At 43.9% G+C, this 26,665-nt stretch overlaps 1 protein-coding gene across 1 annotated transcript in view; it reads right to left on the bottom strand.

Moving 5' to 3' along the window:
• wdpcp (WD repeat containing planar cell polarity effector) overlaps window positions 1-26,665 on the bottom strand; it is a 122,798-nt gene that overhangs the window by 26,233 nt on the left and 69,900 nt on the right. The window contains exons 13-14 of the mRNA XM_067989526.1: window positions 25,356-25,419; window positions 17,367-17,469 (exon numbers count right to left, since the gene is read on the bottom strand). Of these exons, the coding sequence (XP_067845627.1) occupies window positions 17,367-17,469; window positions 25,356-25,419 (167 nt within the window). The remainder of the gene's footprint in view (window positions 1-17,366; window positions 17,470-25,355; window positions 25,420-26,665) is intronic.

Genomic DNA, 26,665 nt, shown 5'->3' with positions numbered 1-26,665 from the left:
GTGAGACCACACCTGGAGTACTGTGTACGGCTTTGGTCTCCTTAGCTAAGGAAGGATATACTTGCCTTACAGGCAGTGCAACGAAGGTTCACTTGATTGATTCCTGGGATGAAACGGTTGTCCTATGAGGAGAGATTGAGTAGAATGGGCCTATACTCTCTGGTGTTTAGAAGAATGAGAGGTGATCTAATTGAAACATATAAGATTCTGAGAGGGCTCGACATGGTAGATGCTGAGAGGTTGTTTCCACTGGCTGGAGAGTCTAGAACTAGAGGGCATGGTCGCAGGATATTGGGTCGGCATTTTAGGACTGAGATGAGAAGAAAATTCTTCACTCAGAGGGTTGTGAATCTTTGGAATTCTCTACCCCAGAGGGCTGTGGATGATCAGTCATTGAATATTCAAGGCTGAGATCAATGGATTTTTGGGCTCTAAGGGAATCAAGGGATATGGGGATCAGGCAGGAAAGTGGAGTTGAGGTAGAAGATCAGCCATGATCTTACTGAATGGCGGAGTAAGCTCGAGGAGCCATATGGCCTACTCCTGCTCCTATTTCTTATGTTTTTATGTTCCAGTGGATGTGGAGGAAGGAAACTGAGGTTAGGATGGTGAGGCAAGGATAGGCTTCGTCACCAAATTTTGCCTCATTCTCCAAAACCATCCTGTCCCATTTCAGGTGGGATTGCGAAGGAAAATCCAGCCCAGTACTTTCTGGTCTTTGGTTATGGGTTGTTTCCTTTTTAAGAAGCAGAGAATGAAGGGAATCTGTGTGGCAACATATGAAATGCAACCCAAGTTTCAGAAGGCATTCCTTAATGGGAGTGAAGTGACATTCGTTGCCAAGACCACCTCCTACCATGGGCCTGAATCATGCACCTTGATTAGTGTCCTCAGGACCTAAAAGCTGGTCCTTCATTACTTGATTACAGACGGTAGCACCTCAAATCTGTGGACTGTGCCCTGAAGAAGCACCAGCCTCAGACATTGCAGTGAGATATATTGTTACGGACACAAAATGGCTGCTTTGGTCCTTTCAATAGCTGCAGCACTGGAATTTCCTTTGCTCCAGGAACCCACCATGAATCTAGAATGAAGGCGCACTGAGGAAAACTGGGCTGGGTCTGGGAGGAGTTACACTGACTGGTGGAAGTGCTATTCTGGCTGCAAGTCACACCATACAGATACCAATCCTGGAGAGTATCTGCAGTATAACTAGGGCCACCCTAATCTCAGCTAGAATTGATACTTGGGCTTCACTGTGATAGTAAGTTGCTATTCCAAGCCAGGTCATTAAGCACAGCACCACAGTAAAGGCATAGTTCCTTGCTGAACTAAAGAAGGCAAAACTGACAGGTGTTATATCTCTGATTACAAATGAACATCTCCTAAATTGCAGAAGTCCCCACATCCATTGTCCAAGGTTTGTGTCCAGGAAGGAGAGAAAGCAGATTTGAAAATAAAAGATTAATAAAGTGAAGAACACCTATTACATGTAATACTTGGAAAGCTTGTATATGAATATCAGAAAATGAGCAATGAGAGGAGTCTTTCTATGTTGCCCATCTTCAAAGAATAGTGAACTAAAATATAATTAAAAACTCAGCTAGTACTATTTTTGGCAGCTAGATAGCTTCTTGCTGAACAGAAACATTTTCTTATTGCAATTGTAAAATATTCATTCCAGTTTTATTGGTAACTAGATTATAATGCTTGTCAAAAATACCCTTCTATGACAGTTATTACTGAAAGTAGGAGAGTCTCTGGGGCAGTTGCCAGAAACAAAAAACTATCCAATCATCTTAAAGGTAACAAGCAGCCTACAAACACGGGGAGCCACCTGTATCCCTCAAGGCTTCCTTATAGATTTTACTCTTCAAAGATTTGAATACTAGAACACTTCAAACAGATTTCAGTCAACGCAGCAATATGACACATATGCAAGATACAAGTCTGTGCAATGTTGGAAAATGGCTCATATATATTACAGACGAATACAATCACATATGGTATTGGTCAACCCTTTGATGATTTCTATACTTTAAATGATAACACAGTGTCGATGTTTGACAATTTCCAACCAGAATCAAGAGAAAGTTCTATGTATGTTTCTGTTACTCTTAAACGTTTGCCTCCCAAAAATTTTTCTGATTATTTTCTCCTCTTTACGTTCTAGCATCTGCACTAGACCGCGGGCCAAGGGGGCAGGCGGCCGGCCTCCCCGGGCCAAGGGGGCAGGCGGCCGGCCTCCCCGGGCCAAGGGGGCAGGCGGCCGGCCTGCTCCCAGCCTCTTGTCATTTGATCACTGGAAGGTGCGGAAGAGCTGGGGAGGCTATCGCATCCTTGGGGTTCCTCCTTGCTCACTGTGCGAAAGCATTTTATTTCTGCCTAAGGGCACAACAACATTTAGAACATGTGGAAATAATTTGCATGCTACTACTCCAAGGTACAGGTGTACTAACATGCTATGTTACCAAACTACCCTTACAGTATTTTCAGAAGCACTAAAGAAATTCCACTAATGATAAAGTCACCAAATCAGTTCATGATAAAAGTTTGAATACGATTCGGTTTCTTCAAATTCACCTTTAAATTTTAAAAGCCAAGTGTTGTCAGGAACTTCTAACTTGTAAGTAAGATATTCTTGACACCACTAAAAATGTAAATTAATCTCTGTCATCACAGGACAATATATCTGAAACAAGATGAAGAAAATGAATAAGGTTTCTTTACTTACATGTGACATGACAAGCAGAGTAAGAAACTGTAACCCTGAATGTATATTTTTGTGTTAATCGTGGCATAAAAAGTTTAGTGGCACAGACAATAACAGCTTAAAGCAGAGAAGCTTAATGTTTACCTGCATCACAGGGTGTTAGGAAAAATAGAAATGTATGAATTGGAGTTCAAGACCTGAAAATGAACAGGAAATACCTGGAGGCAATAAAGATAAAAGGGAAGGTTCAAACACAACTTAAAAGTATAGCATGGAAACATGATTGACATTTCATGGTGTTACTAAAGGGACAGTAGACAGTGTACTCTCTAGTACAGAACTTAGTAACCATCCTTCAGTTTCTGGAGTCCTATTGTTGCAGAGACATACTCTTGAACAGAATGGAAGCTTTTTTGCTTGTAGGCATTTAGCAGGATAGCATGCCATCAGTCTAGTAATCTAAAGATGCCAATTTAATTAAAACAGCCTTAAGTGAATTGTCTTTATCAGTTAATGAGAGTTTAATGTAGTAAATGGGTGTGTTTAGCTACAAAAATCTAAAAGATGTAAAGTGCCTGTTGACATACTGTACAAATCAGATATGGGCCAAAGGCAACTTAATAGTTAAACTAGATGGTCCATTAGAAGGATAATCAGTATTCTGAACATATTGAATGAGGTGATAAAGGACCGACAAGAGGTGCTAAGCAGTTTGTGAACTTCCTCATAGGAAAGGGAAAATAAATCAGAGAAGAGTGTGCAAGTGATTGACAGAGCTCTCTGTAGCAGCCAGTTCCAGAGTGGCATTCATGGTGTCTTGAAGCAGGTTCCCCTAACCTTCCTGGCCACAGGTGATGCATGATAAAAGAAGTTTAGAAAGGATAGGAAAGAAAAATTATGAGTGGGTGAATGTCACCTTCAGCACAAAGAGAGGAAAAAATGATGATAAAAGTAGAGTAATCCTCATTCTTTGAATGGAGGTTTCCTTTGGATACCAAGAGCTTAATCAACACTCCAAGTTGGAGTAGCTGAATACCAGTCCCATTAAGAAATTGCACTGAACATCTTTAAACCACTCAGATGTGACTTCCACCACACATTGTAGTCATTGCCATTCCTTGTCAAGCCTCATTTTAACTGCAGCTGTGCAGCAGTGCTTCAGTATTTTATTGTTGACAAGCATTAAAACAATGAATTCAACTTACATTCTCATCTGAATATAGTATTACCTGGATTTTATTTCCTAACATGCCACAGGACTAGTGAGGTGATTTGTAAGGCTGCACTTTTAGGAATGGTACAAATTGATTTAATGATGTCTGTATTATTGATGGCTTAGAGCATAATCAGCACTGTTCTGAAAGTGAAGCGACTTTTTATGTTGTGTGGTAACAATGGCGCATGTTAAGACAACTTAATTGTAAAAAAAAAAGTTGAGATAAACAACCTGCATATTTTAGGATTTTGTCAAAAAGTAACATCTAGCAGGAATTTAACCTATGCCTGCATGGCTAGCTCTGCTCTGTCACCTGGTAGGCTATCCTAATAGTTATAAAATGGGCACCTTTCCTTTGTATCTCGTTTTGATTCTTAGCAAGTCGGAAAAACCATTAATGTATTTTATGCCATTTGCAGTAGTTCATTCTACCACTTTTAGATGTTTTATTGTTTTTCCGTTATAGTGTATACAATTTGTAATTGCGTGTGGGTTGGCAAAAGTAAGGTGCTCATGAGTAAAGTTAATGGACCTTTTCAGTTCCGAGTAGAAACAATCTCTGTGTATTCCAAACAATGGTTTTAAGATTTTCAGAGGCTATTAACACCCAATTTCCCTGCATATCAGTTCGACTGATATGAAATCTGTGTCATCTTAGCCTAAGGCCACAAGGTGGATTTTCTAGAATTTAACTGAAAAAACTGCAGCAAAGCTTTTCTGAGAAACAATCAAGTCTGCAATAGGTTACACCATTGAACTCTGCATACTGAAAGCCCCATAAATCTTGGATGCAACGACAAAAAACACCACACCAACTGCAGAAACACAGGTATAGGTGGATGAACAAGAAAACGTTTCAAACTGTAGTAAATGGGTGTGTCTAGCAACAAAAAATAAGCATTTGTCTTAAAACAGTAATAGGTCTCATTGTAACAATGCAAGTTCAGAAAGCAATTTAAAAAGAAACAAAGAGGTCGGTAATCAGAGGACGATTTAAAGTAATTGGCAAAAGAACCAGAGGCGACATGAGGAAATAATTTTACGCAGTGAGTTGTTATGATCTGGAATGCACCATCTGAAAAGATGGTGGAAACAGATTCAATAATAACTTTCAAAAGGGAATTGGATAAATACCTGAAGGGGGGAAATTTGCAGGGCTATGGGGAAAGAGCGGGGGAACGGGACTGATGTCAATAGCTCTTTCAAAGAGCCGGCACACGTACAATGGACTGAATAGCCTCCTTCTGTGCTGTATCATTCTATGATTATGTGAACAGGAAGTAAGGAATATATCTAGTGAGGGAGGAACTCCTGTGCAACATCGTGAAAGTGGTCTTTCGGATAATCTAATGCAAAACTCTAAAAAGAAATTAAAATAAGGCATGTCCAACTATTGTAAAATAATTATTTTCTTGAAGCTCAGGTCTCTAGCATCTTGTTCATTGTTCTTTGTAATCCAGACCAGGAAGAGGTAATAAATAAAAAATTATGATGTAGAATGTTGCTTTTCTGTTTAAAAATCAATCTTTTACGTGCCTGGGCTGAAATCAAAGGTAGGTCCCAGCAGTGACCTAATTCCACTGCACCACCCAATCTCCTGGGATTAGCCGTCCCACTGAAATACTGCTGGGAGAGCTGGAATGGAATACTGAAAGTGATTTTATCTTTACAGAATATCCCCGCTCTGAATGGTTATAGGATAGCTCAAAATAAATAGTTTTCACACAAGTTTGCAATTCACTGCACTTATCTTCTAAATATATGAGCTTGTGGTTTCCCTGACACAGTACTTACAATTCAGAATGAAGCTCCCATGTCATAGCTACGCAGCTATCCTAGCAAATAGAATAGCTTGTAGTGTTTGCCAGATTACGTTCTTGCACACTTTGCTTTTTGACAAAATCCTCAAACAAAGCCTGATAGATTATAAGCATGTGTTATAAACAGAAACATTAATTTGAGGACAGTTGCTGATTTCCAAGTACAGGAAGATTTAGAAAGGGAGCAGAGAGTAATAATAGGCATCCATACTACATCTCCATGTCCTGACAATGTAGTGATGGAATTAAAAACGGATAGAATATAACAATATATAGCCAGAACAGAATACAAGTCTACAGAAAGCTTTACAATGCACTGGTCACAACACACTTAGTTTGACAGCCACTCCATAAAAAAAGAAAAACTGAATACCTATTAGAAAAAAGCAGTGAGGTTGCTCGTAAGTGTAAATGGGATAAGCTATGAAGTGCACGCATTCACCTGATTAATCATTGAGCACACCTGCAGTATAGTCTGGCTAATGTTTCAAGGATCAAGTTAATGTGCTGCATGCTGCACAACTTTGTACCAAAAAGAAGCATCATCATTAAGGCCCTGAGGCACCAAGAGGAGCTTACTGAGGCTGCAAAGCCATTTGGCAAGTTGTTATACAGGATACAGCAAAGGCTATGGGCCCCGACAACATCCCAGCTGTAGTGCTGAAGACTTGTGCTCCAGAACTAGCTGCGCCTCGAGCCAAGCTGTTCCAGTACAGCTACAACACTGGCATCTACCCGACAATGTGGAAAATTGCCCAGGTATGTCCTGTCCACAAAAAGCAGGACAAATCCAATCTAGCCAATTACCACCCCATCAGTCTACTCTCAATCATCAGCAAAGTGATGGAAGGTGTCGTCGACAGTGCTATCAAGCGGCACTTACTCACCAATAACCTGCTCACCGATGCTCAGTTTGGGTTCCGCCAGGACCACTCGGCTCCAGACCTCATTACGGCCTTGGTCCAAACATGGACAAAAGAGCTGAATTCCAGAGGTGAGGAGAGAGTGACTGCCCTTGACATCAAGGCAGCATTTGATCGAGTGTGGCACCAAGGAGCCCGAGTAAAATTGAAGTCAATGGGAATCAGGGGGAAAAGTCTCCAGTGGCTGGAGTCATACCTAGCACAAAGGAAGATGGCAGTGGTTGTTGGAGGCCAATCATCTCAGCCCCAAGACATTGCTGCAGGAGTTCCTGAGGGCAGTGTCCTAGGCCCAACCATCTTCAGCTGCTTCATCAATGACTTTCCCTCCATCATAAGGTCAGAAATGGGGATGTTCGCTGATGACTGCACAGTGTTCAGTTCCATTCGCAACCCCTCAAATAATGAAGCAGTCCGAGCCCGCATGCAGCATGACCCGGACAACATCCAGACTTGGGCTCATAAGTGGCAAGTAACATTCGCGCCAGATAAGTGCCAGGCAATGACCATCTCCAACAAGAGAAAGTCTAACCACCTCCCCTTGACATTCAACAGCATTACCATCGCCAAATCCCCCACCATCAACATCCTGGGGGTCACCATTGACCAGAAACTTAACTGGACCAGCCATATAAATACTGTGGCTATGAGAGCAGGTCAGAGGCTGGGTATTCTGCGGCGAGTGACTCACCTCCTGACTCCACAAAGCCTTTCCACCATCTACAAGGCACAAGTCAGGAGTGTGATGGAATATTCTCCACTTGCTTGGATGAGTGCAGCACCAACAACACTCAAGAAGCTCGACACCATCCAAGATAAAGCAGCCCGCTTGATTGGCACCCCATCCACCACCCTAAACATTCACTCCCTTCACCACCGGAGCACAATGGCTGCAGTGTGTACCATCCACAGGATGCACTGCAGCAACTCGCCAAGGCTTCTTCGACAGCACCTCCCAAACCAGCGACCCCTACCACCTAGAAGGACAAGAGCAGCAGGCACATGGGAACAACACCACCTGCACATTCCCCTCCAAGTCACACACCATCCCGACTTGGAAATATATTGCCGTTCCTTCATTGTCGCTGGGTCAAAATCCTGGAACTCCCTTCCTAACAGCACTGTGGGAGAACCGTCACCACACGGACTGCAGCGGTTCAAGAAGGCGGCTCACCACCACCTTCTTGAGGGCAATTAGGGATGGGCAATAAATGCTGGCCTCGCCAGCGACGCCCACATCCCGTGAACGAATAAAAAAAAACCTCTTAACTTGGAAATATGGCCACTACAATAAAAGTTCTTTCTATATCTTCCCATGCTCTCCACAAATATGCCTTCACCTACAGTATCTTAAATCCTCCAAGCAATGTACAAATATCACATTACTGCCACCTGAGGAAACTTGCTTGCAAACCTTTGCAAGAGCACTCTCTGCAAACATAGCATCAGTGCAACATATCTTTAATCTCAAACCATGTCATGTGTGATCGCTTCCTTACTGCTTTCCCTTGATAACAGTGTGTTATGTACGTGCTCTTAAACCTAGTCTTGTGCTTTGTCTAGGTGCTACTTCAGTGGGAGGCTATATGTACATAAGAATCTCTTGGGATTAAGGTAGCCCTTGTCTCCCCTCAGTTGAATCCTAAAATACATAGGCCCTGCATGATTTCTGACATGTGTAGCCTTTTTAGTCCTGCAACAACACATGTAGTGGGTCAAGTGGAGCAAGTGTGAGTGGGGGAATATTTAGGGAACAGTGACCATAGTATCATAAGGTTTAGATTAGTTATGGAAAAGCACAAGTAGCATTCTAGAATAAAAATACTTAATTGGAGGAGGGCTGAGAATGAATCTGGCCCAGATAAATTGGAATCAAAGGTTGGCAGGCAAAACTGTAATCGAATAATGGGCGGCCTTTAAAGAGGAAAGGGCTCGGGTACAGTCTAGGTACATTCCCACGAGGGGAAAGTTAGGGCAACCGAAGCCAGAGCTCCCTGGATGATGAAAGAGATAGAGAGTAAAATGAAGCAGATAAAGGGGCGTATGACAGATGTCAGGTTGATAATAGAAGTGAGAACCAGGCTAAATATAGAAAGTAGAGAGAAGAAGTGAAAAAGGAAATAAGAGGGGCCAAGAGAGAGTATGAGAATAGGCAGGAGGCTAACATAAAAGGGAATCCAAAAAACTTCTATAGGCATATAAATAGTAAATGGGTAGTAAGAGGCGGGGTGGGGCCAATTAGGGACTAAAAAGGAGATCTACGCATGGAGGCAGAGGGCATGGCTGAGGTACTAAATGAGTACTTTGCATCTGTCTTTACCAAGGAAGAAGATGCTGCCAAAGTCACAGTAAAAGAGGAGGTAGTTAAGATTCTGGATGGGCTAAAAATTGATAAAGAGGAGGTACTGGAAAGGCTGGTTGTACTTAAAGTAGTTAAGTCACCTGGTCCGGATGGGATGCATCCTAGGTTGCTGAGGGCAGTAAAGGTGGAAATTGCAGAGGTACTGGCCATAATCTTCCAATCCTCCTTAGGTATGGGGGTGGTACCAGAGGACTGGAGAATTGCAAATGTTCACTCTTGTTCAAAGACAGGTGTAAGGATAAACTGCCAGTCAGTTCAGCCTCGGTGGTGGTGAAGCTTTTAGAAACGATAATCCGGGACAAAATTAAGTCACTTGGACAAGTGTGGATTAATATAGGAAAGCCAACACAGATTTGATAAAGGCAAATTGCGTTAAATTAACTTGATTGAGTTTTTTGATGAGGTAACAGAGAGTTGATGAGGGCAATGCGGTTGATGTGTATATGGACTTTCAAAAGGCGTTTGATAAAGTGCCACATAATAGGCAAAATTGAAGCCCGTGGAATAAAAGGGGCAGTGGCAGCATGGATATGAAATTAGTTAAGTGACAGAAAACGGAGAGTAGTGGTGAATGGTTGTTTCTTGGACTACAGGAAGGTATACAGTGGCATTCCCCAGTCAGTACTAGGACCACTGCTTTTTTTGATATATAATGACTTGGACTTAGGTGTACAGGGCACAATAATTTGCAGATGACACAAAACTTGGAAGTGTAGTAACAGTGAGGAGGATAGTGATAGACTTCAAGAGGACATAGGCAGGCTGGAGGAATGGGCCGACATAGCAGATGAAATTTAATGCAGAGAAGTGCGAAGTGATATATTTTGGCAAGAAGAACAAGGAGAGGAAATATAAACTAAATGGTACAATTCTAAAGGGAGTGCAGGAACCTGCCGGTATATGTACACAAATCTTTGAAGGTGGCAGGATAGGTTGAGAAAGTGGTTAAAAAAGCATATGGGATCCTGGGCTTTATAAATAGAGGCATAGAGTACAAAAGCAAGGAAGTTATGTTGAACCTTTATAAAACACTAGTTAGGCCATAACTGGAGTATTGTGTTCAATTCTGGGCACCGCACTTTAGGAAGGATATGAAGGCCATAGAGAGGGTGCAGAAAAGATTTACTAGAATGCTTTCAGGGATGAGGGACTTCAGTTACGTGGATAGACTGGAGAAGCTGGGGTTGTTCTCCTTAGAGCAGAGAAGGAGATTTGATAGAAGTGTTCAAAATCATGAAGGGTTTAGATAAAGTAAATAAAGAGAAACTGTTCCCATTGGTGGAAGGGTCGAGAACCAGAGGACATAGATTTAAGTCGATTGGCAAAAGAACCAAAGGCGAAATGAGGATAAACTTTTTTACGCAGCGAGTAGTTATGATCTGGAATGTGTTGCCTAAAAGGTTGGTCAAAGCAGATTCAATCGTGGCTTTCAAAAAGGAATTGGAAAAATACCTGAAGGGAAAAAATTTGCAGGTCTATGGGGAAGAGCTGGGGAATGGGACTAATTGGATTGCTCTTACAAAGAGTTGGCACGGGCTCGAGGGGCCGTATAGACTCCTTCTGCACTGTAACCATCCTTGGATTCTATGATTTCCCACCTAGCAACGGTTGACCTCTCAATCCTTGATGTTTGCCATGCCAGGAGCTACCTGAGAATATGTTAACACGTGGACCCTGGAAATATGTACGGTCATGCAGGTGCTTCTCGCATGGCCCCACTTCTGGTTGGGCTGATCAGGAGATCTAGGCTATACAGTTGCAGAACACAAAATTAAAACAAATTAGGCTTACTGTTCAAAATGGAGAATTACGAGAATTTAAAAAGGAATTATTTCCTATTCTCAAGATATAGCATCTGCCTAAAAATATCTTTCCTGATTTTCTTTTTCCTTGTATCTTGTAAAAATGTTTTCCCTTTTTTTTGCATTTCATTTCAGTTTCACATCTAGGAGCCGATCTTCCTGTCCCAGTGCTGTCCTGGAGCAATGTGAGTGCACTGCACTTGGGGCGTGCTGCACTGGGGAGAGAGGCCAAGGCAGCTCACAGTTTTTCAGGAAGCCCTCATTACCATCAAGGGGGGTAGACTTCAGGGGCTGGTGGAGGCACTCTACCGTGCTTAGTAAAAGGATTGAAAGGAAGTTCCAGAACCTCCTGGTCCTTAAAGACAGCAGCGATGTTAAAGGGGCAGCTCAGGTGGAAGTTCAAGTGAGAGCCAGAAGATCTTCGAATTTTAAAGATAATGGAGCAGGAATGGTTGACATGCCAGCCTCTGATCAATTGTGGTAAGTTTTTAAGTTAATGTATTCCTGCCTAAGCTTTCATTTGCATGTAAGTGGCTTTCACATTTATTTAAAGGTCCCATCGCAGTAAATGAGTCTGTGCTGTTGTGTCACGGCTGGGATAGCAGCAGTCTGTACATGCTTTGAAAAAAATTGGTAAGGAGATGGCACTGTGATGTCGAGCAGTAGGTGGAGGGTCAGGGGAAACAAGTGTGGGTATGTAGAATGATGGTGTGGGATTAGGAGGATCCTGCTGATTTGACTGTAATGCTTCTCTTTTGATTCAAGGTGGCATGAAGCAGATTGTGGTCAGGAGTGGGGAGGGATTCTGATCTCTAGTAAGGAAAGACTTTTTAGTGACTCAGGAGAGATCCAGGCAAATTACTTCAGTAACTGTGAAGGGGGCTTGTGATTTCCTTTGTCTGTCTGGCCATAATCGCAAAAGGGGGGGGGTGGTGGAGTTGGAACAGTACTGAACACAGCCTCCGTCACTAAGTGTAAAGGACTAATGCCTACTGAGGCAGCAAAACCATCTTTTATTCCAAAAGTCAAAACACATTTGGAGCACCTGAATAGTGCTCCAGCTACTCAGTGCCTGTCTGAAATGGGGCTGCATGGGAAGGCCCTACCCATATATTGGACTCTTTTCTCTCAAAGGGGACTCAATTGCTGGCAGTAGTTGCTGAGATTGTTTGTACCTATTTCAGTGCTTCTTTGTCGTTTAGCTTTTTGCCTGATAACCTGTTTAGCTGCTTTGCAAGAATTTATTGAGATCTTCTTAAAGCTGGACTCCATCTTTATCTGTGCCAATTTTGCTAGGGATATTTTATTGTGCGGTTGATACAGTTGCTACGAGTATCCCTATTTGCAAGCCGTGCTGGAGGAAGATCAGAAGAGGCATGCCAGACAGATATGTCGGCACCTTACGGCATCACTTAGGGCCTGCCCTTATACCACTAGTTGTGTCTCAGTACTATGTTTATGAACTGGCCTCATATTATGACCACTTACTACTGATGCAAATTTGTACACAGTTCTAGAATATTTGTGTGTCTGCTTAATCACAGGAGGTTGTAATCAGGCACATATTTAATGTGTATGTCAAGTATGTCTGTTCCTGCATAGATACTTGATAAGGAGAATTGGAAATTCTAGTTTGGTGAATTAAGTGTTGAGAGTTTGTGCTCATATCTACTAGGAGCTGCAAACACCTAATTCATGACATCGCCAGAGGTAAACACATTAAGAATCAGGGATAGAAATTCGACTGGGCCCGTTTTCAGACCCAGAATCTGCAATGTGCAGGCAGCACACGTCCCAACCTGGAGTCCCGAGGCAGGCCCAAAATTGGGCCTTGGACCTCGCTACCATTTTTGGAACGTGCTGCAGGCACCTGTCGGGCCTCCACAGGCAGCTTGGCCATTTGAAGTGGACAAATGTCCACTGGCAGGTTTTTTAAAAATTTATTTTAAAGAACTTACCCTTAGTTGCCATCCACAGGGGCAGCTGAAGAATCCTGAGCGAGCAGTCCCAACACTTGCCGCACTCAGCGCTGCCCAATCTCCGTGAGGAGGCCTAAAACTGTCGTTAAGCCCCTTACTTATGTAAACACTGGCCCGAACGACAGTTTTAGGCAGCCAACAGGGACACCAGAATAATGGCCCAACCTAATTTCAGGTCGGACGTTTTTCAGGCATCTTTGGGCATAGGACATTGGTCCCCAAAACTGGGCCTCATTGCCCCCGTTTTATGCCCAATTTCTACCCCCATGTGTTTTGCTAAAGTGGGATTTAAATAAAAATGTCATTAATTTCTTCAGCATAACATATTTAAGCTCCTTCTTCAAGAAAAATATATTTAGAATTCAGTTTTGTGGTAGTATGTAAAAAAGTTAGAGTAGATTGGTCACAAAAAGAATTTAAATTCAGCACATGCCGTTCATTTGAATTTAGAAATGCTGCATTTTATCTAACCTTTTGAACATCTGGTGCTCTTTCCTCCACTGGGTTTTTGGCTTATTGCCCACTGCTGTAGGTGCTAAACCTGACAGAGAACAATCAAAAATTGAGGCAGCATCGGCAATTTTTCCTTTAGCTCCAAAGTGGAGCTAAAATCATCAGCAGAATGTTTTTCTTATTTTCATTTTAAGCTTGTACATCCAGTTTCTGGCTATTGTGCGACGTGGGCTGGTGCCACCAATTGCCATGACAACCAGTGGGGCTAAAGAGCACCACAATGAAGCCCATGTCAAAACCAAGGTGCTCACTGAGCAGTGTTTTGCAGTCTTGAGCAACAATTCTGCAGCCTGGATCACTGAGGAGGACAAAGAGGAACTTGAGGACATGGCTGGTGTGGACCCAATCTCGGCTGCACTCACATTTTTGTGAATCCCCATCTATTTGGTCCACCATTGGTAGTAGAGACTTCAGCTGCCTCTGTCCTACTTTCTGGAATTACCTCTCTTAATTTCACCGTTCTCCACCTCTCCTTCTCAAAACACATCTCTTTGGCTAAGTTTTCAGTAATCCTTCTTTATCTCTCTCTTCCTGGCTTGGTTTCCGTTTCCTTACACTTATTTGGGCCATTCATTACGTTAAGGGTGCTGTAAAAATGCCAGTTCTTTCTGTTATTGAGATGCTATTGCCAGTCAGCCAGTAGATTATTGCCACACTCTTTAGTCATAAGGGAAATGATCACCATCTCTTCTGCAACTCCTTTGCAGTACTGATGCAGTGCACCATATATGTTGACCGTAAAGGAAGTGCTGGTGCTAGTGTGTATTATAGGCATATAGAAGAGGAAGATTAAGTGCTTACGGTAGGACACTTTTGATGTGAAAGGTCACTCTAACCGGGAAATTGGTCGCGTGCCAGAAACTGGCACATAATGGATGGTGCGTTTGGGAGAGGGCCTGAAGGCTCACTGGAAATTGAGCCTCAAGCCTCATCCAGATAATGCCGGTGAGCTGCGGATGCCATCGGCGCCTCATTGGAGCTCTCCGGACTGGGCCCCGAGAAACTCAGTCGGCTGCGATGCAGAGTCGGCCCACAGCAAAGTCTTGGGCAGGGAGGGGGAGAGACAGAAGGGGGCGTGTGCGGGCTGGCAGCACTCCACAGTATTGCTATGGAGCGGGGGGAGCACGACTTACCTGTTCTTTGGCAGCTTCCAGCAGTCCCTTTAAGGACGGTTGTGGGTTCAAACCTCACTCTAGCACATAATCTAGGCTAACACTTCAGTGCAGTACTGAGGGAATGCTGCATTGTCGATGATACTGTCTATTGGATGAGATGTTAAACTAAAACCCTGCCTATCATGTTGGAGGATTAACAATACTACATGGCCTCTCTAGAAGAGAGGAGCTTGCCCAGTGTTCTGGCCAACATTCTTTCCTCAACCAGTATCACCAAAAACAGATTATCTGGCCATTTAGTGCCAGTTTGCAGGACCTTGCTCTGCATAAATTGACAAATTTTCACCAGCAAATATGAATTTCTGTAAATAAAAATGTTTCCTGCTGTTACATTTAAGTTGGCTTTCTACCTTTTTTAGCTGGGACCATCTAGGAAATTGACTTCTCCACAGCTATGACCCAGCCACTAACATCCATCTGTTGAACTGCCATTGTGCTAGCATACCCAAGCCAAGGGGAGATTCATCTGTTATGAGTGTTAAACAAGATGGTGATTGTTATAGACACATGTCTGTTAGTGCTGGTCTATTTTTTATACTACAGAAGTAGTACTTGATGATACCAGAACTGAGAGGATATCCTTATCAGGAAAGGCTGAACAGGCTGGGACTCTTTTCACATGAAAAGAGAAGGCTGAGGGGTGACCTGATAGAGGAATTTAAGATAATGCAAGGGTTTGATAGGATAGACGTAGGGAAAATGCTTCCACTTGTGGGGGAATCCAAAACTAGAGGTCATAAATATAAGATAGTCACTAATAGATCCAATAGGGAATTCAGGAGAAACTTCTTTACCCAGAGAGTGGTAAGAATGTGGAACTCGCTACTACAAGGGGTAGTTGAGGCAAATAGCATAGATGTATTAAGGGGAAGCTGGATAAGCACATGAGGGAGAAAGAAATAGAAGGGTACCCTGATAGGGTTAGATGAAGTAGGGAGGGAGGAGGCTCATGTGGAGCATAAATGCCGGCATAGACCAGTTGGGCCGAATGGCCTGTTTCTGTGCTGTAGTTTCGATTGAAGTATTTATGAGATGGCTGTGCCAAGAGGGTCAGGAGTTGTGAAGAGGCTGCAGCCTTTAGAATTTGGGCATGATCCAACACGACCCTTCTGAATATCTAGGAAGTACTCCTCTCATATAGATACGAAATAAATCCGCAATCGGGCTCCTATAAAGGGAGAGAATAAATTAGGATTTCTACAGGTTCACTAGAAATTTCTCTTGAATAGATGCCGTTGTCTACCTTGGAGGCCACTGGTAAATGAGCAGCACCACAGTGACAATCAGTAGGTGGAGGAAAAAGAGGGTGTGAAGAATAATGGTGCAGCAATAAGAGGAGGGTGCTAGTTTGACTGTGAGGCTTTTCTTTTTATTCAAGGTAGCATGCAATGGTTGTATTGTCAGGGGAGGGAGGAATTTTGTTCAGTTATTGGTGGCTCACAACTGGACCAGGCAAATTTTTTCTGCTGCTGTCAAGGGCACTTGTGGTTGTTTCTGCTCATCTGCCCCCAAGAAAAGACACATTGCAAAGGATGGAGGGGTGGTACAGTACTGATCACCGGCTCCATTACTAAATGTAAGCGACTAGCAGTATTCAACAACAAGTTCTGAAGCAACAACAATTTTTTAAATTCAAAAAGCCAAGCTAAAGCCCTTTCTTGACAAATACCAATGTCACTTTAAGCCCCAAAACACCCAAATGGCAGCTCAAGAGGCAGGAAAGGTTTTTATGGGGGACAATCTACCCCTAATTTGCAGCTGGTGCTAGTAGAGGAAATTGTTTGCCGAGTCCTCCAACATCCTTCTGCACGTACTTTTCATTGTTGTGCACTTTTCAGGCACAAACAGGTGCAGATGCCAGAAAAGCTATCGAGGAAGTTCTTGTGAAATGCTGTTTAGGTGCAAAATGAAAGTAAACGATTGCCACCCATTTCTCTTGACATTGCACATGGGTTTTGAGCGTTATTTGGGAGCACGTTACAAGAAAGTCTATCTTTTCTTTGAGTTTCCTGAATTTTTAGTGGTACCCTCTCTGTAAACTGGAAGTATGGGATTTGTTTGCTAGTTGAGAATAGTTTCTAGTCGGTGGTGTAAGGCTGGTGGTTGTGGGATCGAGCGCCCATTATACACTGCGCCTGATTTTCCTGTCAATTGAAGTCAATGGAAAATCAGGCAGGGTATAAAGCAGGCAACCAATCCCATACCACCAGTTTTCCGTCCCCACTGAAGTTGAAACTTGCCCCCTTTTATCTTCTAACAGAATATGTCGAGATGGTGGTGGGGGGGGGAGGTGAAAGGACATGTAGTGAAACCTTGAGGAGGGAAGACAGAAGAAGCAGACAGACCCTCGAGTCAGGTTGAGAGGTAGGAAGACAGACCCCATTACAAGGAGGCCTCTCTAGTTCTGTTGGGACTGCAAAGAATGGTTGCCTTTGGGGCTTCACGGGGACATGTTACAATACAGTGTATCATCCGACTCTTTGAGGATATTTTGTAGCTTTGAGCTAACAAATATGTTTCCCATCACAATCATTTTACTGATATTCTATGATGTAATAATAGTGAATACTGTGAGTAGGATTGCATAGCTGTGAGTGGAACACAACTTTTCCACTAGAAATGAAGTACTACAACAATATTTATAGACCTTCACAATACATACTGTGCACATGTTTAGCTACAGCTATAAAACACTTAACTTTTAAGACATCAAATTTAATTCAGATAAATCTTTTCCAAGAATCTTCAAGTCAATCAGGTGCCAATTCAAATCAATGTTGCTGGGCCTACGTTTGAGGCATTGAAGCAAGACTGATCTAAATAAAAATGCTTTATCTTTTAGACAGAATTAACAATGAGCTCTTACCAACTTCAGCTGTTATTGATTCTGCATCAATCTCGTTAGCTTTTTTCTTAGCCACTTCAGCCAATGCCATTTCACCCTTATCCAAAGCCACGTAATAAATGTCCTTTAGAATTCAAAACAAAATAGTAAACAGATCAGTTAAACGCAAACACATTAGCCTATTTATTATTTTTGGTTATAAACCACACAGGCAAGACATATTTTGAAATTGCGGTTTTCTAAAATAGTGCAAGTTTAGGAAGGAGGGCTCAGAAACATCACATTTGGGAACGTTATCCCAGGTATTACAAGCTCCTTAGGTAAAGGCTGCAATCACAATTATCCTCCAATGGTTAATTTAGTTTTAAGGCACAGAAAAATGATATGGTGCAGATGATACCAATGTTCACCTTGCGGCCTGTGTGCATAAGAACACAAGAAATAGGAGGAGGAGTAGGCCATATGGCCCCTCGAGCCTGCTCCATCATTCAATAAGATCATGGCTGAACTTCTACCTCAACTCCACTTTCCCACCTGATCCCCATATCCCTTGATTGTTTAGTGTCCAAAAATCTATCGATCTCAGTCTTGAATATACTCAACAACTCAGAATCCACAGCCCTCTGGGGTAGAGAATTCCAAAGATTCACAACCCCCAGTGAAGAAATTTTTCCTCATCTCAGTCCTAAATGGCTGACCCCTTATCCTGAGACTATGACCCCTAGTTCTAGACTCTCCAGCCAGGGGAAACAGCCTCTCAGCATCTACCCTGTCAAGCCCTCTCAGAATTTTATGTTTCAATGAGATCATCTCTTATTCTTCTAAACTCCAGAGTATAGGCCCATTCTACTCAATCTCTCCTCATAGGACAACCCTCTCATCCCAGGAATCAATCTATTGAATCTTCGTTGCACCACCTCTAAGGCAAATATATCCTTCCATAGATAAGGAGATCACAACTGTACACAGTACCCCACGTGAGGTCTCACCAAAGCCCTGTACAATTGCAGCAAAACTTCCTTACTCTTGTACTCCCACCCCCTTGCAATAAAGGCCAAAATACCATTTGTATTCCTAATTGCTTGCTGAGCCCATTGAAATTTGCAAGGTGCTGGGTGTTGGGGGAGAGGGGGTGCCGGGTGTTGGGGGGAGCGGGGGAAGGGGGTGGTCGCATGGTGAAGGCCAGTCCCACTTTCCCCAGGCATTGAGAGGTTGAAGGCTTCTTCAAAAGGTTAGGATTGTGGGGTTTTCAAAAAGATTTTTGTGGGGCCAGGAGGAACAGGTCCTCTGGACCCCACAAGAATCTTTTGGCTCACTGCCAGCCCATTCTCACCTGCACCCCCCCCCCTTCCAGGCATCTGCATCCTCTCCGCCAACAGGCTTTACCTGCCGGCCAGCTGCATGCAGTAATTAGCTGATTTTGCGCCTCAACTGGCGAGCTGCAGCGGAGTAGCCTATTTGGTGCTCGCAGTTCGCCGAAAAAATGTTAATGAGGCCCAAACTGGAAAGTGGTTCGAGTCACCTGATTGCTGTGTTGGGCAGTGCCACGGGCACAGTGCCAATATTGCTGTGTCGGGCAATGCCACGGGCACAGTGCCGATATTGCTGTGTCGGGCAATGCCACGGGCACAGTGCCGATATTGCTGCATTAGGCGATGCCATGAGCACAGTGCCGATATTGCTGCATTGGGTGATGCCGTGGGCACAAAGTTGATACTGCTGCACTGGGCAGTGCCGCGGGCACAGTGCCGATACTGACTTTCTTTGTTACTGTAGGCCACCATTCATACAGGAGAGCAGCAAAGTGTTTGGCAGGAGATGGCAAGCCAGGTCACCATCTAGCTTAGTTTGCTAATCAATAGTGTTGGTTTGTTTGGCTACTTTCCAATACAATTTGAGCAAGACCAAAAGAACAGAAGCCAATTGAATCTTAATGTAAGGTGAAACGTCTTACATTAAATATAACAAATATACAAATGCGTCAAAAGTGTTAATATTTGTCAAGCTCAAAATGCTTGCTACTTCAATGAATAGCAGGCAACCAAAGCCACTCAGCAACCTTAGTCAAACAGCAGGTCCTCGTCCTTTTGTTCTTCAAGTAGGTTGTCTTGGGCATCTACATGGCGTAAGCAGTGGAAGTGCTGGTTACCCAGAGCAGCAACTGCAAATGCATAAGATGTTTAGAGACCTCACCAGGTCATCCAAGATAGGACTATCCACCAGTGCCTATATTAACTAGCTATGCAAAGTATGCATGACGTCCAGTCCCTCTACACCTCCATCCCCCACCAGGACAGCCTGCGGGCCCTCCCCTTCTTCCTTGAATGGAGGTCCAACCAGTCCCAATCCACCACCACCCTCCTCCTCTGCCTGGCTGAACTTGTTCTTACATTGAACAGCCTTTCCTTTGACTCCACTCACTTCCTCCAAATAAAAAAAGTGTTGCTTTGGGAACCCGTATGGGTCTGCCTTTTTGTGGGAGATGTGGAACATTTCTTGTTCCAGTCCTACTCAGGTCCCTTCCCCCTCTTCTTTTTCTGGTACATTGATGACTGTATTGGTGCCGTTTCCTGTTCTCACCCCGAACTGGAAAATTGTGTCAACTTTGCTTCTAATTTCCACCCTTCCCTCACCTGCTCATGGTCCATCTCCAACTCTTCCCTTCCTTTCCCTTCCTCAACTTCCCTATCTCCATTTCTGGGGATAGGCTGTCAACCAATATCTATTATAAGCCCACTGACTCCCACAGCTACCTTGATTACACTTCCTCCCACCCCACTTCCTGTAAGGGCTCTATTCCATTTTCCCAGTCTCTCAGTCTCTGTAGCATTTGTTCTGAAGATACCACCTTCCACATCAGTGCTTCCAATATGTCTTCCTTTATCCTCAACCGAGGATTCCCGACCACTGTAGTTGACAGGGCCCTCGACCGTGTCCGTCCTATTTCCCACATTTCTGCCCTTAACCCCTTCCCTTCCCTCCCAGAACCATGATAAGGTCCTCCTGGTCCTCATCTTCCATCCCACCAGCCTCCACATTCAACGTATCATCCTCCGCCATTTCCGCCACCTCCAGGGCGATCCCACCACTCAACACACCACCTCCTCCCCTCCGCTTTCAGCATTCCAAAGGAACCGTTCTCTCCGCGACACCCTTTTCCATCACCCCCAACACCCGCTCTCCTCCCTACGGCACCTTCCCGTGCGAGGGCAGGAGATGCAACATCTGGGGTATGGGGAGAGAGCGGGAATATGGTATTGAGATAGACGATCAGCCATTGAATGGCGGGGAGCTGGCTCGAAGGGCCAAATGGCCTACTCCTGCTCCTATTTTCTATGTTTCTATGTTTGCCCCTTCACCTCCTCCCTTCCCACCGTCCAGGGCCCCAAACACTTCTTCCAGGTGAAACAGTGGTGTACTTATACTTCTTTCAATTTAGTTATACTGTATCCGCTGCTCACAATGTGGTGTCCTCTACATTGCAGATACCAAACACAGATTGGGTGATCGCTTTGCTGAGCACCTCCGCTCCGTCTGCAAGCGTGACCCTGACCTGCTGGTCGCTTGCCATTTTAATTACCCGACCCACTCCCACTCTGACCTCTCTGTCCTCAGCCTCTTACACTGTTCCAATGAAGCTCAATGTAAGCTTGAGGAACAGCACCTCATCTTTCGTTTAGGCACTTTACAACCTTCCGGACTCAGCACTGATTTCAATAACTTCGGATCATAACCACTGCTCCCATTTTATCGGATAGCTAGTGCTGGTAATGGTTCTGCTGCTGCCATTTACAGCTACTCCTGACCAATCTTTTGTTTCTTAACCTGTCCCATTACCACCTTCCTTGCCTTGCACCATCATCCCTTTTGTCATTTAATCACTCTTGCCCTCTATCCTATCACAGACCTTCTCTTTTGTTCTTTCCTCCCCTCCCTCCCCCGGCTCTGTACTTGCTCAAAAACTTTAACTCTTTTAACATCTTCCAGTTCTGATGAAAGGTCTTTGACCTGAAACGTTAACTCTGTTTCTCTCTCCACAGATGCTGCCTCACTTGCTGAGCTTCTCCAGCATTTTCTGTTTTTATTTCAGATTTCCAGCATCTGCAGTATTTTGCTTTTGATGCATGATGCAATATGTTTTCTGCCCTTTGAGCTATCTTACTATGCATGGTTGCTCTGCACCAGCAGCTTAGACCAGTAACTCTTCCTTTGGTTACGTCCATAAAGGGATTCCCCTCTGAATGTTGCATGATGCAAATACATCCATTACGGGCTGCAGGATGGCGCTGGACTATTTTGCTCTGGAGTCTGCTCCCTTGCTGCTGAATGATCTCCGCTTTGCTGCTTTCCGCTTGTTTCCTGTGGCCGCTGACTCCGCATCCTTCAGAATTCATCCATCGCTTTTCGCTGGACTGGGTTTAACGGACTCGTCAAGCTCCTATTGCTGCTCCGGATTTTGTGTGCTCTTCATCCAATAACAGCTGTTCGGACCAGCTCCATCTTCAGCACTGACCTCGCCTTTCATGCTCCCTGGCTCCTCATTCCTCTGCTGATATACTGGATGTGCTGGTGTACACTGCTAACATGGGAGGCCACGCCGTGCTCCCGCTGGACCCCTGGATCAACCTCTTCTGGCTCATGGTCAACTCTCCAATCCTCCTCAGCTCTGTTTCTACTGGACAACCTCCAGCAATGTGCCCGCTAATACTCTGCCCCTCATACAGCTCCTGGATTCATTCCCTCGCCACAACAGCATTCAAACCTGGACATTGTTTCCACCATGTCTACAAATCAACATCTCATCACTGGACTTCAGACTTTTAACTTTGTATTCTCTTATAAAGTATCCTCCCTATCCTCTGTATACATCCAGCACATGGCTTTCCTAATCTCTACCACGCATGTGTAATCTAAATTTCCTCTGTGTCCATTCACAAGCGCATTTTGGCTGCCGCTCCGGATCAGAGCCCATTACTTCTACTTCCACCCTTTTTTTCTCTTAGCCCCTCTCGGGTCAGTCTCTTCTGTCTCTTCCCCTTCCTGTCACCCAGTCATGCATCTTTCATTTCAGCTATCTAGGCACCATGCTCTCCCTCATAGAGTCATAGAGTTATACAGCACGGATAGAGGCCCTTCGGCCCATCGTGTCCGCGCCGGCCATCAAGCCCAGTCTAATCTAATCCCATATTCCAGCATTTGGTCCGTAGCCTTGTATGCTATGGCATTTCAAGTGCTCATCCAAATGCTTCTTGAATGTTGTGAGGGTTCCTGCCTCCACAACCCTCTCAGGCAGTGAGTTCCAGACTCCAACCACCCTCTGGGTGAAAAAGTTCTTTCTCAAATGCCCTCTAAACCTCCCGCCTTTTACCTTGAATCTATGCCCCCTTGTTATAGAACCCTCAACGAAGGGAAAAAGCTCCTTAGTATCCATCCTATCTATGCCCCTCATAATTTTGTACACTTTTTTTAAACCATCCAATCGGTAGTAGCGACGGGCGGTGTGTACAAAGGGCAGGGACCCTTCTGCCCTCCCACCTCCCTCACCTCTTTTAACACCCTCCTTCAAACACATCCCTTTGATTAAACTATGATCACGAATCCCAATATCTCCTTCTTTGGCTTGATGTCTATTTTTGTCTGATAATGACTTTGTGAAGCACTTTGGGATGTTTTTCTACGTTAAAGGTGCTACGTAAATGGTGGTTATTGTTCTATTATAATTTTTGTGGCTGTGTTTATCTCATTGTACTTGTGCTCCACTGGTATTTTCAGCTGCGTGAGAGGTCCATGAACCATGGCTGCAAAAGGTAGACTTGGTTACATAGCAGCCAGCTTTGCATTCTTCTGGCAGACTTAAATAACTGAGGTCTCATTGACTGCCTCATGATAAAAGCATCATGATTGTTCCTGGGGAACCACACCTTGACCTGCTTTATTCTCTGTCACAAAAGAGCTGCAATTACAGGGAATGGCAGCCTTTGTGGTTCAAGTAGACTGTGGGTATTAGTACAAAGATGCCAGCAATTACCCCCTGGACTCTGGGAATCCTGTCACCTGGCAAAAATGAAGAACTTTCTCATGCTGCTGCTGGTTGTCCACAGGGAATGAACTGGTTTGGTCTTTCAAACAATGCATCAGTTACCTGCTTTATATCTGTATGCTGCTGATTTATGTGACTGATAACCCTGTGGCACCCAGGAACGATTCCGAGGCATAAATATTGAGGGCTATAGTGACCTTGATGGCCACTGGCAGTGCCTGTGGCAGTTTAGCTGGAGGTCAGCTTGCAGCCTGTAGTATAACTTGGTCACAGCCCTCTCTTGTGAAGTGCATTTATAGAGAATCGGTTCTTTAGACAAGTTTATGGCATAGAGTAATCCCAGCAAAGACAGGAAATTAAGTGTGCCTCCATTTGAATTATGAGTGTAATGAAGTTCCTGTATTTTTGGCATAAGTTTCCTGCCTTCAAGTCCTACTTGCTGAAAGTAATCAGGCAGTGTGTCATAGAGGAGATCCAGCAAGTCTGATCTCTGTCCCGACTGTCAACTCTTCCATAGACACCATACCACCACTGGTGGCATAAACTATCATAACATTGCCCCTGCCATGAAATAAAATACATTTTTATAATAACATAATGCTCCCTAAACAGACAATCATTTTACATTTTTCACGAGGTGGAAGCACTGGACAGCAATATATTGGGCCGCAGGTTGGACTTATAATTACCTACACAGCAAGTTCCTAATTTCAACCACGCCCCTAGAATAAAGATTACAACCTACTCGCAGGCAAAGAGCTCAAATTAAAACACAAATCACACAGGTTGAATCTTTCATGCCTGCTAGTGGATAGGTTTAAAGTGACATGGTAGATGCTTAGCAGCAAATCTCCAGCCTATCCTTTTGATTTAAAGGCAGATGATGCAAGAGAACTCCCAGAGAGAAAAGGGGCAATAAACGGAATAAATTAGCAATTAATGTGGAAATAACCTTTTCAAATTGTGTGTTGTTGGCGATGCGATACCAACAGCATGCTGCCTTACTTTCCAAGTGGGATGCCACTCACAAACCATCAGGGCAGGCAGTTATAATGACAAAAGTACTTTATACTTTGTTGAATGACAGTCTTAAAAATAACCAAAGAACAATTGACAGAGATTCCATGGTACTCTCTGAACCGGTCAGTTCCTTGAGCCATCCATGAGAACATTATAACATTGTAGAGTTAACAGCAACATTTTTCTAAAATTGCAGAAATGCTATAGAATGTCTTTGTTATGTATCAGCAGACACTTGCACCGATTCCCCCCTGCCAAACATGGCCTTTTCTTTTCATGCCTTTATATACAATCAAAGCTTCTGCACAGAAGAAACATGCTGTGCGACTTAGGAAAGTGCTATCAGCTTTGTCCATCCAACCTCATTGTGACATTGTGGTGCAAGATCTCTGGAAACAAGGACCACATGCTGGGCTACACACAAGACTTTCTGCGCAGGTTAATTTTACTTCTGTACCTAATTAAATGGGAGGACCAAAAAAAGAGGGTTAAATATTGAAGCCTGAGTCTGTACGTTAGCTTTCTTATTTGAAAAGTATCTACAGACGTTTTTATAGTTTGCCAGAGTGACAGAGAGCTGTCAGTTTCCGAATCACGCTCCAGCCCTGTATTTTGGCTGTTGCAGCTGTACCTCTTTAGGGAATGGATTAGAAATATTAAGCCTATTAGACTGAAAGGTGCCATCTACATGCATAACCCACAAAAGGATAAAGGTTGAAGAATGTATGAATTGTTATCTGCAAAATACAACAGCCCCAAGACCATGGTGAGAAAAAGTCAACAAGTCAAAAGGACTCAATAGAACCATTGACCAATTTCATAAAGACTGGGTATATGTAAGTGTGTCTGTCCTACTGCGGTCTGACGCTGATCTGCTTTAAAAAGTACAAAAGTTGACAATAGCAGCAGATCTGGAACTAGCAGAGAGAAATTTACAGGAAATGACTCACCATGAACAGGTCTCGTGCACCTATATCTACCGCCAGCAGAAAAGCCTTCTCAAACCTCTGGTACCTGTCAAAGCAGTGCAAACTATTAGAAACGCTAGCTGTGTAGAATTTCATCAACATTCAAGAAAGTGAGATACCTCAAGTTATAGTTTCATGACACAGTTAACTACAGACTGGTATAACATTTAAAGTATAGATAGTTCCTGTCCTGTGGCATTGCACACAGGCAGGTAATTTTGACTTTTGGCGATATGGGCTCAGCCAACTGGTAAACACCTCTCCCGATTTTGACTTCAATGGAAACGGAAATCGGGAGAGGTATTTAACGGGTGGCCGAGGTAATTGCGCACGTTTTACACTACGGCCAAAAGTCAACATTATCCCCAGGGAGTCAAATCTAAGTGTAGCTTTTGGGTGAAGCAGGATCGGAGGGTAGGGGATAATTGGACTACAGTGTGCAGACATAAGGGGATTGAAATCCTCAGGAGGTTGAATCCCAGTGTAAGTCCCTTCATTAGCATTGCCCGAGCAGCAGCCCGTGGTACATGGGGCACATCTCCGATGCCTGCCTACCCCCTTGAGGCCACAGGCTTCGGTGACGGCTGAAGAGTTGCCAGGGCACCCCGGAAACACCTTCAGAATGCCCCCCTTGGCCTCTTTTATAAAGGGGATGGAAATTTATGAAGGCGTACATTTTTCTTCAGGGATCCAGGCCATTTCACTGGCTTAGGCCCCCAAGCTGGTCCTCACGTGCATTTACTGAGCATACCATCCGCCAAAGATCTGTTAGGCCTCCGAGAGACGGGGATAAGGGAACTGACTAGTATATCTGGGTCCCAGTCCAATTTCCAGCCCTTCTAATGCATAGTGGAAAAGTGGGAGTGTCCCAGGAAGGCGACTGTGGTGTTGCAGTGCCAGCACTGACAGGGAGTACAGTGTGACAAGTTTACCTAAGCTGTTTCCATTTTATATGTGGAAATAGGAATGTATAACGGAAAAAATGAGACAAAAACATGACAATGGGAAGTAAGGTTTTGTAGATAGGAAATAAGTGTGGGTGCAAGATATATACACACACACACACACACACACACAAACACTCTTTTTAATTCATTCTTGGGATATGGGTGTCATTGGCAAGACCAGCATTTATTGCCCATCCTTAGTTGCGCTTGAGAAAGTGGTGGTGAGCTGCCTTCTTGAACCACTGCAGTCCGTGTTGTGGAGGTGCTTCCACAGTGCTGTTAGAGAAGGAATTCCAGGATTTTGACCCAGCAACGATGAAGGAACAGCCGATGTATGTCCAAGTC

Source organism: Heptranchias perlo, chromosome 8 (assembly GCF_035084215.1).
Source record: "Heptranchias perlo isolate sHepPer1 chromosome 8, sHepPer1.hap1, whole genome shotgun sequence".
Taxonomy (NCBI): Eukaryota; Metazoa; Chordata; class Chondrichthyes; order Hexanchiformes; family Hexanchidae; genus Heptranchias; species Heptranchias perlo.
The sequence above is the reverse complement of the archived record's forward strand: the minus strand, read 5'-3'. Positions and strand labels throughout refer to the sequence as shown.